Below are 17,274 nucleotides of genomic sequence, written 5' to 3' on the forward strand. Positions count from 1 at the left end.
CTTGTATGGGAAATAAATTTCTGTTATATATTAATCATATTGAACTTTTACATTGTAATATCCATTACAGCTCTTGATGGGACTTGTTATTATTACAACAACAATAGAATTGGATATCAATCAAATGTCCCAGAAAAATGGGTTTCGTGTTATAAATTTGCATGGCAACGTTCAGCTTCCGTACCAACTTCACCCTCAAGTCCCATTAGTTACTGCTCCACCTTCTTGTTCGCTTTGCCCACAAGACCCCTAAGACCACCACCCCTTCTGGATGAGTATTGAGGGTTGTGGTTGTTGAATTGTTTTATACGGCCATATCTAGTGCAAACAAGTAAATATTCTTCTGTATATTGATGCATAAGACGAACAAACCAGGACATTAGCTCACATCTGGGGCCTGGTCTGGACAACATATATTTTTCCATCCTTTACCACACCTTCAATGTCTTGAGAAGATCCATACAACTCTTCAATCGCATTTCCTGCACGTGCTATGTTAGAGAGGATTGATTGGCGGAAGTTGCTATCAGTGATTAATGGGTCTGAGGAGTAATCAAGCACAATTTTCTCCTCTTCATCCATTGGAACACTGCAGCAAGCAGAACAAAAATTCGTGTTGATCAGTGTGAGGAACTAGTTCCTTTCTGCAACGTCTATAATTCAGAATCTCAGATGATGCTAGTAGTTAGAGGGCTTGGAAGTGAAAGAAAACATTTTTGAATAACAGTGCAACTGGAGAAGCTCATTTGGTTAGGAAATCACTTTACCTGTCATAGAGACCAGCACCAGCATATCCTTCAAGATCTTCACCATTGGAATCTGATCGGAAGATTATAGATCGCCTTATGAAAAGTCCTATGGGTTTGCTGGGGTAACCCAATACCTGAAAATGCTCAATCCATGAATGATGTCGATAGACATGACAGTCGATTGTAGCAACCACCTTTTACAAAACAAAAGATGAAAACCAAGGAATCTATGATGAAATAAATTTAGAAGTGTCAAAATAGGTGACTCGGGCAAATTTGAGCAGGTCATGTTGGATAATGGATATAATTAGGTTAACTCATTTATACCCATTTAATAAATGGGTCAAAATAAATCAACTCATTTATACCCATTTAAGAAATGGGTATGATACCCATTTATAACTCACTTGAAATTCTATTTTTAAATGGGTAAGCCAAGTCGATCCACTACCTACCAATTAAATGGATTTCATTGGGTACCCATTTATACTCATTCAAAGATCATTACATACCCAAGTCCACTTATTAGTGGGCAGGTTTGGGTGGGTCAATATAATTGGGTTGAGGTTGACACCTCTAAATAAATTCAACAGATAAATTACTTGCTCCTAACTGGTTCCTTTTGTGTCAGGTGGCTAATCAACAATGACAGTTCAAAAGGTAAGTAAAATCCACAGCTGTGACAGGTAAGAAACTTGCAACAAGAATGAGTAACGTATAATCAGATGATTGCAGAAGACACTGATACACAAAATGACAGATCAATTTGTCTAAGCTGCATATTCTAGAAATCACATTTTGTATTACTTTGAGTTTTGTGTGTATATGTTCAGGCTAAATTTTGTTCGCTGCCAGTATAAACATGGATAAAATTTGAACTAAAACACAGGCATAAGATGTGCAAAAATTTTAGATATCAAGATTGAAGTATTCTGCCACCCACCTCAGGAGAATTGAGACTATTCTTCTTGCAGATAAAACTCAGCGCGCGGCCTGGATAAGCTCCTACAAGCGTCTCTCCGAGACCCTTGACCACCTGTTCCAAAAATGTTAAAACATTCATTACTTATTTAACAGTACTTCTGAAAAGGCATGCTGATTAACAGTCTGCTGAATAAACTAGCTTCACATCCACTACAGTAGAATATCTTAAGGGTGTCGTCACTAAAAACTTTGTTCTAACTGGTAATGTACTAAAACATTGTCTGCGACTCCATAAATAGGAGAATTTTTTCCTTCTAACTGAAGCCCAGAAGGTAATGGGACATAAAATTCCCTTGGTTTTGACATACAACAACACTATTGACTACAAGTTAGGTTTACCTCAGCATATATTTCTGACGAGTCTCCTGAAGATGGATTAGTAGTATGGATAACAAATGCATAATCTGCATTTATTATCTCTTGAACAAGGACTGCCATGCTGAGATAATCATGGTCAAGTCTGACCTTTCTTGTGCTGAAGTATGCTCTCTCATTCCACTTTGAAGCCCAGACCTGGCAAATGAGAAACCACAATGTTCAAGCCCCAAATGCTCTTAATACACTAGAAACACTTAAACCAGTAACAAATATTCACAGATCACCTTGATATTACCAAAAGAATCCAAGCTATAAATCTAGAAAGAAGAATTACTCTTTTCCACTATCTACACAAGACAACATGAAGCTAATTCTAGTTTTGAATCTTCTATTCCTATATGGAACTCAAAGAATTCTTCACCTCAAAGAGACAAAAACAAAGTAATGAAGATAAGCTTGCAGCGAAAGACATATAGCTCCACCTTTTTTATAGCCATCCAAGCTTGTTCCCATCGTTGCTGGCCTTCATCGCCAGGCCAAGGAAGGCCAGAACTCTGCATCTTGTCTTTAAGTTCCTTTACCTATGTAAATCTCACGAAAGGTGTTAGCTGAGGTTGAAATCCAATAGTGATACTATACTTAAGACTCGTGATGTGCTGAAAGGTAAACGATGTGTTCCTCAGGTCAGGTTTATAGAGAAGACAAAACCATGACAACTCCCAAAATCAAGGCCCAAACAAGATTCAAGGATTATCAACTCTAGAGCACCTATATATAATGAATTGAGAGAGCAAACATCCTTGAGGATCCAGTATGAAAGGTGGAAGAGCTGAAACCAACCATATAAACTTAGAAGGCGTGTGTCATCGAGGATATTTCTTTCTTGAAGAAAATTTCAAGGGAAAGATCAAGAAGCATATGCATCTCAATCTCAATTTTCAGAAGGTCAAATAATTGGACAATAAAGACAAGAAAATAACATAGCATACCAGCTGCGATGGTGCCGCAAGGTCCAAAACTGTCCTGCGAATGTCACCAAGGACATGGAAGTCTCCTCTGTGTAATTTCCTCTTCAGATCCTTGACTTTTGCTGCCACTTCCTGTCAAGTACCATTCACAATTAGAATGAAAATTAAATGCCACAATAATAATAAAAACTACAAATAGTAATAAGAGCAAGAGAGGTGCCTTGATCTCCTCCAAATAACAAAGATCCAATCTAAGCTTATAAAGTAACAAGAAAATGAAAATGAATATTTAAGTGTCAAAAGTTACTTGAAGGGTTATTTATTTAGTTTTATTTCAGTGTAAGTATTATAATAAGCTAAAATTACCCTACAACTTTACAACATTACAGATCATCGATGTCAACATTACAGCTAAAATTACTCTACAACTTTACAACATTGCAACATTACTTGAAAGGTTATTTATGTAGTTTCTTTTCTGTGTAAGTATTATAATAAGCTAAAATTACCCTACAACTTTATTATTCATCGGCTGCATGTGAACAATTTAATAGATTATTTAATAAGCGCCTGGTTTCTAGATTATCCATGTCAACCTTACACCAAACTCAAGAATAAGCAGCTAATTTACTAACAAAGAAGCAAGTAGGTTTGCCTCTTCTATCGATTCATTATCGTTCACATTTTAAGAAAGAAATTCATTGTCTAACTAGCTACAAGTGTCAAGCAATATAGAGTCAGTTTTAAAAAAAAAAACTGCACCAGGCCAGCCATACCCTATTATTAAGAGAGGGCACACGACTTTCATTGGATAACAATACAAATGCATGAGACTCTGAATATGAATATACCTTGTTCAAATAATCTGAAAGAACTTTCTCAAAAACTCCAAATGGAAGGGCAACTGAGGTAGGGATCCCAATCCAAGATGGTACTTTTCCTTCGAGGTATGCAATATTCCGTGACTTAGCTCCAACCTGACAAAGAGGAAAGAGTATAAGTTATACACTTAAGAAGTACATGTTGGAATCTTGAGAGTATCATGTGAAAGGAAAATAAAAGAAAATCTGATGTATGAAGCCTCACCATTTCACTAGTGAATTCCTTGGATGATATTGCATATTTACCGCCAAACTGCTTTCTAACTAAAGTAATAGATGGTAACGGGCCAGCATCATTGAAGTTACTTGAACTTTTCAGCTCACTTTCTGTTACCTCACTGAAAATTTATGTCATAAACAAAAGTTAGTTTCATTTCCACAGAGTATGCATTTCCAGTGAACTCCATAAGAGAGGAGCTCTGCATTGACAACCACCAAATGACATTTAATCATGTGTCCTACAACAAATGTACCCAGAGAAGTATGTGATTGGTGAGCACACCTATAAATTATATCAGCGGAAGTAGGTTTCAAGCGCAAGAACTTCCCCTCCTTGGCCTGGAGATCAGCCAATATACTGGAATCAAAGCATGTAGCAAAGCATACCTATCAACACGAAGACACATTTCCAAGGGCATATTAGCGTTCAACTGTTCTCCAAAAACAATTAAACTCAGGCTGATCGAGGGCACTACCTTGCTGTTTCTTGCTCGAACAGAAACATGAGAGAGAACATCTGGCATGTCTGGTGTCAACACAGCAACAGTACCATCAGGAATTTCTTCCTCTCCTTTTACAGATTTTGCCACCAAAATTGTTTTTCTTTCATATGATTTATTCTGGACAGAGAGTAATTTATCCACAACAACAACATTTCCAACAGCTTCAACTGGACTTATAACCTGCCAACTGTGTCAAGCCATGAAAGTCGTATTACTTAACATACTCATTGAGAGATTGCAACAATAAGGTAATATGCGTAAGTCCTTTCAAAGAAGCTCTCAAGTTTTGATTTGAGTTCCAAAATCAGGCTCAAGCTCATGAGAGATGAAACAAATTCATGGTAAACCTTTATGCACTGAAATTGAAGAATACACTAATAATATTTGATGCATTAACATAATTGCACATTGAACTCTATAAGGGTGATGCATATCCAATCAACCTTCCCAAATGAGCAGTTTTTCGAAGAATAGGATCAAGCCGATTAAGGAGTGCAGATAATGAAGCAGCAGATCCTGCACGGATCATTTCTTCAGTGAATATATTTACCTGCATAAAGTAATGATAAAAGAAGAATAAGACACCAGGTGCTAGGTTCTTTAAAGTGTATAGCAATAATCATATCTCCAGGTTCAATTCAGTTAACATACAGCCCATTGGTCCACTCCAAGCTGTGACCCAAGGTACTCTGCAGTTGGCTGCAATAACTGATGGTACCACTCTGCCTTGCTTGCAAGTGCAAGTCGCGTCCTGTCAAGAACTGACTTTGCAAATAAGGCGCAGCTTTGATCTCCACCTTTTGACATGTCTAGTGCTTTATCCCATCCCTTGACAAATGTTAAGCACATTCAAGAAGTATTAATTAGTATATAAATAGTAAAAAATAAAAAAGTCAAAGCACACTCATGCAAGAGCTTATGTATGCCCGTGTTGCTATTTCCTGTTATCCTTGAACTTGAGCGACTTGTGACTAACTACTGATCATTAAAAGTTCAAGCAAACAGCTGAAATGTGATTGTTGGATCCATCTTAACAACAAAGAACACTAGGCCACGATCGAGAATGCTTGTCACCTCACATGCCATGGAAAGAAGCAGATAATGCACCACACGTGAGGAAGCAAACAACTCACCTTAACTATGTCATGATAATGAAGGTGCACAACCAGACCCCTTTGTCAAGTTTCCTTAGTGCTTCCAAAACATGCTTGTCTAATTTTCAGAGATGAAAAAAGAATTTTTTATAACTTAATAACCAGAGGTTGTACAAAAATTTCCTTATGAGTTCTGATAAGCCTAAAAGTTCTGCCATTGAACATCATTAGAGATAAAGCCTGAAATTTTCAATTAATCAACCAGAAAAATAACAAGTTTTACATTCTCTTGAATTTTATAGGAATTCACTCAGACATGAAACCTAAAATACTACCAGACTTGTCAAGTGTTCTGGATCTCATGAACTTAAGATTCAGGAAAATCAAGGTTCTATATATAATACACATTAAAAGAATGGAAACAAGAATTACAGACATTGATGCAATGTTACCTTTAAGCAATAAACAAGATCTTCATTAGCATCAATTGAAAGCACGAGGTTTTCAAGGACAAGAGAGATGAAATGCATAACTTTCTGCAAAACAAGACAACAGGGTGATAAATAAAGAATTAAGCTGTATAAAGCTCTAGTAACAAAGTGGAAGAACAGAGAATCCAGATACAATTCTAGGCCCAAAATAGAACACTGATGAATCTAAGACACCCAAAAGAAGGTAAAAGGAATTCAAGGGAAAATAGTACCTCTGGACTGGCATTATTCAATTCCTCATAGCCCCTTTCTACAGCTGTTCTAACAGAAGAATCAAGAGCAAGATCCAGAAATATGAGGTCCTTAAGGCGGTTATTTGGCTTGAAAAGTAATGGCTTAAGCTCCTGACGAGCCTCAAGCAAACCCTGAAGACCATATTTTTTTAAAAAGTGTCTTAAAGGGCATAAAAAACATTATCAATCATAAAATATAGAATTTCTCAAGAAGAATTTACCTACCTCAAGTAGAGCTTCCACATTTTTATCTTCAATATGCTCTAAAACAAATTGTAGCAGTTCCTGCAAAAAGGATTCACCATTGGATAATAGAAATCTATGTAAAACATTAATCTGAAAAGGAAAAATCAAGGCCACTCAAATAAAATATATCTTTGACACTACCTGAAATCCTGATGGCAACCCTGAAACAGGGTTTATCTGCACTCCAACCATGAAGCCTTCTCCCTGATGACAATCAGTGGCTCTTTTAGGAAGAATGGCAAGAAACGCCATATTCAAGTAACACAACATATTAATCTGATTACCTCCGCTCTATAACCCATGCAATTTGCAATTGCAGACTCAACATCAGCACCAGAATGCACTGCCTGCGCAAAGTAAAAGTGAATAGCAGTTGTTATCAAATATGATACTACTACTATAGGGAAGTAAATTAGGTGACTGTCACATCATCTTTCCATATGCAGTTATGCAACCTCAAACGCATTAAGGAGACGACAGGAATAAAAGATCAATTTCCCACAACACTGCCAGAAAGGAAAGGTAACAGAGTTTCTGACTACATCATTACTTCAGATTCCATTTCACAAGTCAATACAGGAATTCCATACTCAGCATTACAGTTGTTCTAAAGGTGGTTGGGCTTCAGCGAATGAAACCACAAACATAAGGAATTTATTTCAGTCTCAACTATTAGGAGAGCTGTGGAAACATCTCAAACTTTTCAATTAGTGGTAGTCCAAAATTTTAATTGCTTATCATTACTCTTAGCAGAACACTGAAACAAACTTCAGAGAAACCTTACACATACAAGACGGAAAGAGTTATAACATTATCATGTGTTTGAAGTACCAACCTTCAGTGTTCTCATGTATTTCCCAAGATCACGTAGAAGGCCATCCTTCTGATCTCTCCTAAAATTTGGTTCAGAATGGATTGCACGATCATAACTCAAGAGGCGTTCTTTTGTTATACCATTTTCCTTGAGGGTTTTCCAGTAAACACTGATGTCCATGTCATTTTTGATATAGTCAATCAATGCCTACAAGAGGGTAAGTAAACAAATGATATATCACATCGTTAGTGAAATAAAGTGCGTAAAGGTAGAATCCAACCACGGAAAATACCTGACAGATCACAACATCATCTGGGCTTGTATTATTATGCAGTTTCTGATGCCACTCCTCCATCATTCCACCCTTACAATCATTTTTCCTCTGAAATTTTAAAGAATGCTTGCCCAAGTGAGTCACACGAAAGAGAGGCAAGAATGTGCAGAAAGAGAGAATAAAGCAAGGCTTCCAATGTCCACCTGAATAACAAGGATCTCATCCCTTATGCGCTGGCCCACATCTCCTTCACCTCCACGACCAACAGTTGACATAATCATTCGCAAAATTTCACGATATTGTGGTTGATCTATATAAACATTCTGGAGTAGTTCTGTGAGCCTGTCCTGAGCCTTGCTTATCTCACTATATAGAATGGAGATTAAGATAGTCAACATAAAGAGATAAGGACTTCACATACAGCAATATCAGAGCACAACGAAGCTGAATTTAGTTTGAGAAAAGAGGAAATTATGCTTTACAGAGACTTTTAGTAAAAGCAACAGCAGAACTTGTAAAAGTCCAAACTTATCAGTCAGTTTTCATGAATAAATTATCAAAAAACTCAAACTTTCCCAAGAGCTTATTGCATTACCGGGGCTTTACGTTGTAGTTCTTATTCCAAATCAACTGTCTAGTGGCCATAAATCTCATCCACACAAGAATCCCAGCAAAGCCCAATTCACCAGCACTCCTAGCTTCTTCTGTCAAGTCTGCTGCAATATTGAATCTGAAAGAGAGGAAAGTACACTCATAAACTGCGATTCAAAATAAATGAATAATAGAACCAGAAAATAGATTAAAATGGGTTTCTTATGACACAATGAAACATCCATCTAAATTAAAAGGCAGAGAGCACATGCAGACCGAGCAAATTTTCATCATACTGTCTGGTTTTTCTAAGACACATCAAGATCCATTCATAGAGCAAGAACTCATAATTTCAGTCCAACGTAATCTAGAATATAAGAAAAGCTACTAGTATAATAACTTAGAAAAACTCTTCCTGCATCAACAACAAAAAATGAGCAAAAAAAAGGAGAGATTTTAGAAAACAGTTATCGGCGAAGGTTAACAGTTATCGGCGAAGGTTCTATCCAACAACAATACCAAAATTGGAACCAGCAGTTTCAGGTCAACTACTCCTCATCCAATTGAAGGCAGATGATGGATCTTTACTAAGCTCCTTGGATGTCATTTGCTCAGTAAAACCCACGAAAAAACTTGATGTTCATGTTCCCACAGAATTATAGAATTGCATACAAAACCTTCAGGAAAAAAAAGGAAAGTAGGTGGAGGCTAAAAATCTACTGTATTTAGGATATTGCTTTAAGAACTTCGTCCTGACAATCTAGGAAACCTCAACAGATGTTATGCTATAGCAGAGGCACACATAATTTGTCAAATTAAAGTCCTTACCGGTGCATAAAAGATTTCTGAGCCTCACTTTCCATCTCTGCTATCTTGTCCAGCAAAGCCTTTGCTGTGCCCCTGCCATCTCCAGCAGCCTAGTTTGGAAAATAAGTCTAATCAGTTGTCACCACATCTAGAAAGTCATAGAATTTTGAAAGCAACAACTGTAAGAAGAGGTACATAAAATACGATTGGGATCTTTGGTTGCTTCGTCTCTGTGTGTGTGTGTGAGAGAGAGAGAAAGAGAGACCTGCTCGATCTGCTTAGTTTTAGCACCAAATTCAACATAAAAGTCGAATCCTTTGTTTTTTATCCATTTCCCATCAGCCAAAAGAACAAATGGCATTCCCAGATAATTGTCATCTTCAAATTCTATTTCAAGGGATTGAACCTGAGAATTGAAGCTAAAGTATGAGATTGCTATCTACAAATTTTTCATATGCTAGTTCTCTCCTGAATTATTTAGAATATAAAATTTCAAGATCACAAAAAAGCATACGAAGTTCCCAGCAGTGCACCTTGTAAGTTAAGTTGTCAGAAGAAGTTTTTGAAAATTGTGTTTCAATGGCTTTATCCAAAGAAACTGAACCAGGGGGCGATGCACTTGAAGGGGGTGCCTGCATAATTTTTCCACCTAGCTTTGTAAATACTTAACTGAAGGTAAGATAAATGGTGCAACGGGAGACATTATTTCCCATTATACTTTTTTCTACAGAAAATATCCAGCACATCCTAAATAAAATAGTTTTGAATATCTTACAATCCACTCTCCAGGTCTCCGGGATAAAGCCCAGTGAAGAATAAGTGGCTCTTTAACATCTGAGGCCAGATAAATTTTCATCTTACTAGAGGACCTTGCACTGAGTACCTTCAAATAAAGCAAGGAAATAAAATTTTACCATTATAGCATAAGAGTTTACTCATTGGGGCAACACCATACACAAAATTAAATTCTCACCAGAAGTTTCCCATCAGACAGATTGTATAATTTCTTGTCCATGATGGAACCATCAACCTCTTCTTCCTTTGCCTTAGCAAATAGCTCAATTCCAGATAGAGCTTGTGGTTCTGAATAGGTCCTCTCTTCTCTAGATCGAGAAGGGTACTTATTTACAAGTTGTGTGGTGTCCCTCTTCTTTCTCCGAATTCTTTCAGCAGTAAAATAACTCTTTTTCTCCAGTTGTTTAGCAACCTTGGTTTGTATTTCTCCTTTTACAATCTTCTCTCGTATCTCACTAAGTGAAGTACCCTTCTGTAGTTCAAGTTGAAGCTCTTTTCTTGCTTCTTTGAATTCTTTCTATTACCACAAATACTCAGATCATAAGTTATATTGACACCAGTGTTCCACAGGACACCAAATGAATATTTCATGAATGCAATGCAATCTTAGTTCATATGCTTGTATAAGCACAAGATGAGAATATCTAGATAATGCATCTGTGTGTATGGGAGTGTGTAATAAGCAAAGTTAAGGAATTACAAGCTGTTGTTCTGGAGAATAGTTTGGCTTCCCAACTCTTTCCCATCGTATATAAGCTTGTATTTGCACAAGATCATCAGGGATATTGCTCCTTTCAGGAACAGGTGGATCCTTGCTTTCATTTGCATCATTTCTTTTAGTTAACCTTACTCGAAGGTCCTGGATGGAAGTACCCCTTGCTATTTCCTCCAGTAACTCAGTTCGAGCAGCTTCATACTCCTCCTGCGAAAGAGAAATAGAACCAACTACAAGTGACTTATAAGCGCATATCTTCCTGTTTCAAAACTAAAAGACATCATTCTTATATTGGTTAATACCACTACAGAAACAATTTCCTAAAGAAAACAACTACATTTCCCAAAACAACTAAATCTCATCATCATACATTTCTGCTCTTTTCTCAGCATTTAAGAACAGAGAAATTATTTAATGTTTAAACAAGTAAGAGATTATAAAGCCAAACAAGTAAAAACTACCATTGAACCAGAAGAGGTAAAGAGTGCGTCTTGATCGACTCAACAAAAGAGGTACAGTATCTTTTTGTATTTGGCAGAACCATAAAAAAAAAAAAAAAAAAACCCATAGCGCTCTATAGTATGAACACAAAAATTAGAAGTTCCAACAACAATTCAACACCATCAATGTCACAGAACATGACACTTCCATGCTAAAATATTGTATAGAAAGGGCTCCTAACCTTCTCTTGCTCAGGAGTATACATCTGTTTCCCTTTTCTTTCCCACCTCAGATATGCCTGAATCTGCACAAGATCTTCAGGCACTGATACATTTGAAACCTGTGGCCCTCCAGAAGGCACTCCAATTGAAAAGTTGTCACCATTATTCTTAAACCTAACGAGAGAGGAGAGAATTAGGAAAAGGTAGTATAGATACTAACTTTCATTGTAAGCCAAGGAAGCTATAAATTAGCATGAAATGTTGCATTACCATTTGTTCTGGCCTTCATCAAAAATAAGAAACTCTATGGCCTGAATTGTGGGATCAGCAATCTCAATTCTAAGAGAAGCAATATCACCAGACTGAGAAGTGTAACCATAAATGAGTTATTTGAGCAACCGGGCATAAGAAATTAAATAAATGTTCCTGTTAGTTTATGCCACTGGTTGAATTGCACAGCTACTTGGAACTTACTTTAACAAAAGGAGTTCTAAGTGCTCTATTCTTGTATACTTTAGTTCCATCTGGACGACAATCAGGAAGCACCCATTTGCTGGTGATTTAGACCAACACAGAGAAGTATTAAAAGGATATGCAACGGTTACTAAAGACTCACACATGTAGAATAATTCTCATACTTACCCTTTCCTATCTTGTACTGCACCCCAATGCAGAATTAGGTTATCACCACTATGTGTTACTTTAATGTCAACCGCAGGTCTGGATCCTGAATGAGGGGCCTTGACATCAACCTGCACAATGGGAAACAGAAAACATACTTAACCAAGATGTTTTCCTTATCCAATATTTCAAAAGAAACGGTGAAGAAATCACTTTAGGAAGACTCAACAGAACTGCAGTATCAAGTATTTAAGATCGGATATAATATCCACCAACTACACCATCCCACCTGCAGTTCAATATTTCCATCAAGGTTGAACTTTTCCGCAATCTGTCAGAAAACAAGAAAAGGTAACAGTTAACAAGTATCTAAAAAACCTTCTCAGTGCACCTCCTTTGTGCACCTCAACTTAAAGAAATTCTCAGTGCAGCTTATCACATAGAGGCTAATTAACTGAATTATCTGAACCTCACTAGTCCAACACCTTTAGATCCCTGTACCAGACAAGAACGGAAAAAAATGCAACTATAAACAATATGCACACATCTCCACATTAGTGTTCTCATGGAGAAGGACAATGTGCACTTATTCTGCTAGCTAGCCTTGTATGAAAAATGACAAAGCCCCTCAAGACTATGGCTTCCAGACAGTAAAGTACACTCAACTACCTAGTTTTAAACATGACGAGAAGACTACAATCCTTTCTCTCATAAACATAAAGGTAAAGCGAACAGTCAAGTGTAAAAAAGTCCTAAGAAATGAATACCACGTGAGTTCAACGGAAAAATAGAAAATCACCTGTGAAGAAGGATCGGTGGCTAAAACAGCTCGAGGGAAGCTAGAAAGACCGCGTTCTTTTCCCATTGATAATTTCTTTTCCTTTACGGTCAATTTGCTGCCGTGAAACTCGGTAGATATAGGCGATTTTCGTGCCGCAGAAGTTGCTTGAGGTGAAAATAAAGTATTTTTACCAGTGGAAGTCGAATTGATTCTGCTCCGAGGCTCTAAAACAGTCCAAGGAAGAAAACTTTGGTGCAGCACCTTATTCCCTATCGAATTGCTCATATCTCTACACCTAAATCAACGCAAATAATCTAAAAAAAAAAACCCAGCTACCAAGTCCTATAACATCATCAATTTCCCTAAGTTGAAGGTGAAATCTACATAGCATTAAAGCAACTTTATCAAATTTCGAAGCATAAAAGCATTGAAAAAGATTCATCAATGAAGCAAATCTTACGTACAGACTCACTAAAAATGAGCAACGAAGTGAAAAGATTCCTACAAGATAACTGAATTGGGAAGCAAACGCGTGAATTTCTACAAACTTAATCCAATTGCCAAATATTTAACCTCGATTCCACGCAAAAGTATTTTGCCAATGTCCTTAACTTCACTGAGCATATAAAAAAGGAATCAAAATTCAAGCTTAAAATCCACCGCAATTCATCAAATGACGGCAGGAGCACGAATACATGTTGAGAATTGAGCAGCTTTACCTTGAATTTGAGCAACGTGACGGAGGACAGATACGAGGTTGAAGACGGTGTGGTGACAAAGAATGGAGAGAGTGTGTGTACTGTGTGCGACAGTGGACTACTGGACTGTTGATGACCAGAGAGCTTTTCGCGGAGATTGGAAATTGGAAAACGGAAACAGAGAGCCAGAGACGACGTAAGAGGGAAGGATGGGAGATTTTAATGTCCTGTAATTTCACTTTGCACCCTGAGGTTTCGTTTAATTTCAATTTATCCATCATATTTATCCACTAATCAAATTTGGCCCCTTTGACAATATCTTTTCCTTTTATTCATTTTTTCAAGGAACAAGAAGGGAAAAAATCGGTATTACAATCATGCTGTACTTCAAAAACAACAAACAAATATCTCTATCAAATTAGTCATTAATAAAAAGCTTAACATATAACTTTGACTTTATATATATTTTATTAAAGGTTACGCTATTCTTTTAAATTAGAAAAATTAGTCATGAATTAAATATCTATAAAGTATAAATTAAAGAGGAGAACTTGATGTTAACTTTTTGTGTTCAAGATTTGATTCACCGAAGAAGACTGAGTGCACACTGATAAGTAGGAAAAAAGCACAGACTTAAAGTGCACATTGATAATTTATCGATTTCTTGATAATTTTCTTATTTAATGGAGTGTGTAAAAATCTATAATCATATTGAAAGTAAACTCAAATTTTTTAAATTAATCAATAAAGAAAATATTTTTTTGTTGTTAGCTTATGTATAATTTGTCCACTATATTACTATCTTCCATTTTCTTTGTTTAACTTTAATATGGGAGTAATATCACCAATGTTTGGACTTGTGTTTGTACAAGTGTGATTGGCATTTACCCTTGGGGGTCAGCTTAAGAATAACCAAACCTTAGGGGAAAAGATAGAATATCAGGATGTGGTTGGACACGTGTGGGGATGTGATGAGGACACCTGAAATATAAAAGCGTGGGACTGCTGGCTTTGATCACGTGCGGTGTAGCTTAGATACTGAGAGGAAACGTATGGGCGGCGGCGGGGAGTGGGGGGTCCATGAGTACGGGTATGATGATGATTGTTTATATTTTATTTTCTTTTCTTGATATTTATTGGTTGGAAGAAAAAGACAAATTTGCTTTGCTTGGGGCGTTAGACAAATTTTAGGTTGTTCGATTTTCATGGTGATATTTCAGGAAAAGGTGTAACAGACATGTGGTCTGAATTTTACTGTTAAATTGGAAATAAATCCCCAACATTATTATTATTTTTCTATTCATATCCGATTAGTGATTACTACCTAATTTGCCCATTCTAATTAATTGTGGAGCTATTTTCCCATTTTTACTTTTTTTCATGAATATATTCTTTAATTTACATATATCAAATTGTTACAATACATTTTTTTTTTTTTTACAAAAGCTCCTAGAAATAGCAATCCAAACAACACAGGCTCTGAAGTAAAATCTTTTGGATTCGCAAAATAACCCATAAAAGGTAAACATCTTGATCGAGTCAATTCCAAGTTAAGAAACAGAGGGTTAAAGAGAATAAAGTCCGCAAATAATAGATCTTTATTTGGGTTTATTCCTGTGATGAAGATGAGAAGTGGTTTCTTCTCATTTTTCATATCTCAATGGAATTTTTGTGATATTTTTCTCTTTTTCTTTTCCCAGGAGATACTCGTACTTTTCGTAAGATATTTGTTCATGCACAGAGTCGTCCTACTATTAATAAAATAATCCTTTAAAGTGCTGATTCTCTACATTTCTACTGAATACTCTCTTTTGTAGTTTTATTAAAGATCTCGAAGATGCTATAGGGCCCACTTGAATATACATACATTGGTGATTTTTCTGTTGCGTTTTCTTGTAACTTACTGTACAATTTATTGAACGAGCTTACCTAAAAACCGGGAATTTGACATCAATGTACAAGATTTATAGATTCACATTTTGAAATGATTTATATTCGATGTAAATATATAAGATATTAATTGGCTGCTAGTACCTTTACCAAATTCATTAACGATCGGCCGGTGCTGTGATATGCATTGTACTACTAATTCTTTAGCAAACAACTGCCCAGCAAATGAAGCAATCCTCTTGATTCACTTTTTCTTTTCTTTTACTTTCCCTCTTCGTTTCAACCCCCAGAAAGTAAAAAAAAAAAAAAAAAAAAAGAAAAGAGAAAAATTTTCACTTTTTGCCGTCCATGCATCAAGTTGAAGCTCGTGAGCGGATGCTTATCTTTTCTTGGTTAGGTATGGGCTATTATCATCTAACGCGGTGCCGCAAAATGTCACAGCAGTCACGCGCAAACACAAAAAAAAAAAAAAAAAAATTTGATTTGACAAGAAAGACGTTTACATTCACAACAAAATTTGATTTGACATGCCTGCGGCCAGAAAGCCGTTAATGTTACTAGATGCTTTTTTTTTTTTGGAAGGAATACTAGATGCTTCAATGGAGAAACCGACCGTAAACAAAGTACAGACAAGAAGCAGTAGATTACACCCCATGGTTAATTTGGTTCTTCTGCTTTATTAATGCATAAATGATGTCATCACGAGGAAAAAGAAATCAAATTTTTCAAGTATACAAAGGTTGAGTGGAAAAGCTTCAATTTGGCGAAGATGGAGTTATATTGGTGTCACATCAGGAAAAGATGAAGGCTGCTATAAACTAAGGAAATGTTTTATTGTGAATAGCATGAGTACGGTTTGATTATTCTGCATCAGCTACCGTCGCGACGCTCTGCATTACAAACTTCTTCTCTTCTTCTAATAACTCAGTACCAAAACTTGTTCTCAATCATATATATATATATATATATGTTAGAAATATATTTTCAAGAGGGCACTGCAGTGAGTGAGAGTGAGCTGGGTTCGGTTAATCTCCCCATTCATCTGTTACCTGACAAGCTGCATGCATATTACATAGTAGCGTTCTAACTAAGAAATTCACACCGCCAGGGAGACGAGAATCATTCCTCTCAATAAAAGTTCACTTTTCATTAATATGGGATTAGTTTTGCAACGCAATTTATGATTATTGATATTCATGTGACCTGCCGAACCGAAATTCAAATTACTCTTAACATGAAATATACAAGCGCCCTAGTAGCAATGAATAACCAAATCAAAACCACAAGAAGTGTGCTCACCTTGACCACACTTCAGCCGTAACAATCTTATTACTAGACGGATCCGGTTCTAGTTCTAATTAATTAATTAATTAATTAATTAATCAGCACTATGTTTTTTTAGTTTTGGTGGATGAAACAGCCAAAGAAAGGCTTGCATACTTCTCCAAAATACCCTGGAATCTCTTAAGATCACCTCCATCAATTCCAAATTCCTCAAGTCCATCAGTGCAATCTGACAAGCTGGACAATGCAGCTGAGAGCTGGGAATTGATAGCTCCTGTTTTATCTCCAGTCCTGATGTTTACCAAGGCTCCGTTGAACTCATCGAGGATATTGCCGTAAGATTCGCTGCATGTTTGTACGATTGAATCTCTGGAGATTGGACGGAGTGAGGGGGGCAGCTTTGGGCCGAGACCATCGATCAATGGCTTGACTGGCTTCACTTGTTCAATGGCTGCAAGGATCACTCTTGAAAGTGCTTCGTTCCAGGTCCTTGCTCCATTCACCAGCGAGTTACAAAGATCCATCTCTACTCCAGGATTTGTTTGAGCGCAAAAAGGGCTGCCTATGATGGCTCTTGCCTCTCCATTGCCGGCCAGAACGAGCATTGTTGTGACCAGGAACACCTGTGAGAAAGAAATGTGAGAAAGAAACGCCAT

General features: G+C 36.8%; 2 protein-coding genes across 3 annotated transcripts; both read right to left on the minus strand.

The window, feature by feature from the left end:
• Nucleotides 1–4: 4 nt before the first annotated feature.
• LOC113753638 (alpha-glucan water dikinase, chloroplastic) lies at nucleotides 5–13,620 on the minus strand. 2 transcript variants are annotated; one of them, XM_027297842.1, is made up of 34 exons: nucleotides 13,466–13,620; nucleotides 12,765–13,035; nucleotides 12,255–12,296; nucleotides 11,987–12,096; nucleotides 11,819–11,897; nucleotides 11,615–11,706; nucleotides 11,365–11,518; nucleotides 10,668–10,889; nucleotides 10,146–10,484; nucleotides 9,948–10,055; nucleotides 9,706–9,804; nucleotides 9,438–9,578; nucleotides 9,194–9,282; nucleotides 8,370–8,504; nucleotides 7,978–8,140; nucleotides 7,793–7,882; nucleotides 7,522–7,707; nucleotides 6,971–7,033; nucleotides 6,828–6,890; nucleotides 6,666–6,725; nucleotides 6,420–6,572; nucleotides 6,169–6,252; nucleotides 5,274–5,450; nucleotides 5,066–5,172; nucleotides 4,596–4,809; nucleotides 4,403–4,506; nucleotides 4,106–4,238; nucleotides 3,871–3,996; nucleotides 3,041–3,151; nucleotides 2,534–2,632; nucleotides 2,073–2,246; nucleotides 1,693–1,785; nucleotides 768–883; nucleotides 5–589 (listed from the first exon to the last, which is right to left on the minus strand). In XM_027297842.1, exons 2-34 carry the CDS (start codon nucleotides 13,029–13,031, stop codon nucleotides 385–387), a joined length of 4,398 nt encoding a protein of 1,465 aa, XP_027153643.1. In that variant the 5' UTR covers nucleotides 13,032–13,035; nucleotides 13,466–13,620; the 3' UTR covers nucleotides 5–384. The 2 variants fall into 2 exon arrangements, with proteins under 2 accessions (XP_027153643.1, XP_027153642.1); XM_027297841.1 differs by having other exon boundaries at nucleotides 12,765–13,041.
• A 3,102-nt stretch (nucleotides 13,621–16,722) lies between these two features.
• LOC113752756 lies at nucleotides 16,723–17,274 on the minus strand. Its single transcript, XM_027296823.1, has one exon. The coding sequence runs from the start codon at nucleotides 17,272–17,274 to the stop codon at nucleotides 16,723–16,725; it is 552 nt and encodes a 183-aa protein (XP_027152624.1).

The sequence above is a fragment of the Coffea eugenioides genome, chromosome 11 (assembly GCF_003713205.1).
Source record: "Coffea eugenioides isolate CCC68of chromosome 11, Ceug_1.0, whole genome shotgun sequence".
Taxonomy (NCBI): Eukaryota; Viridiplantae; Streptophyta; class Magnoliopsida; order Gentianales; family Rubiaceae; genus Coffea; species Coffea eugenioides.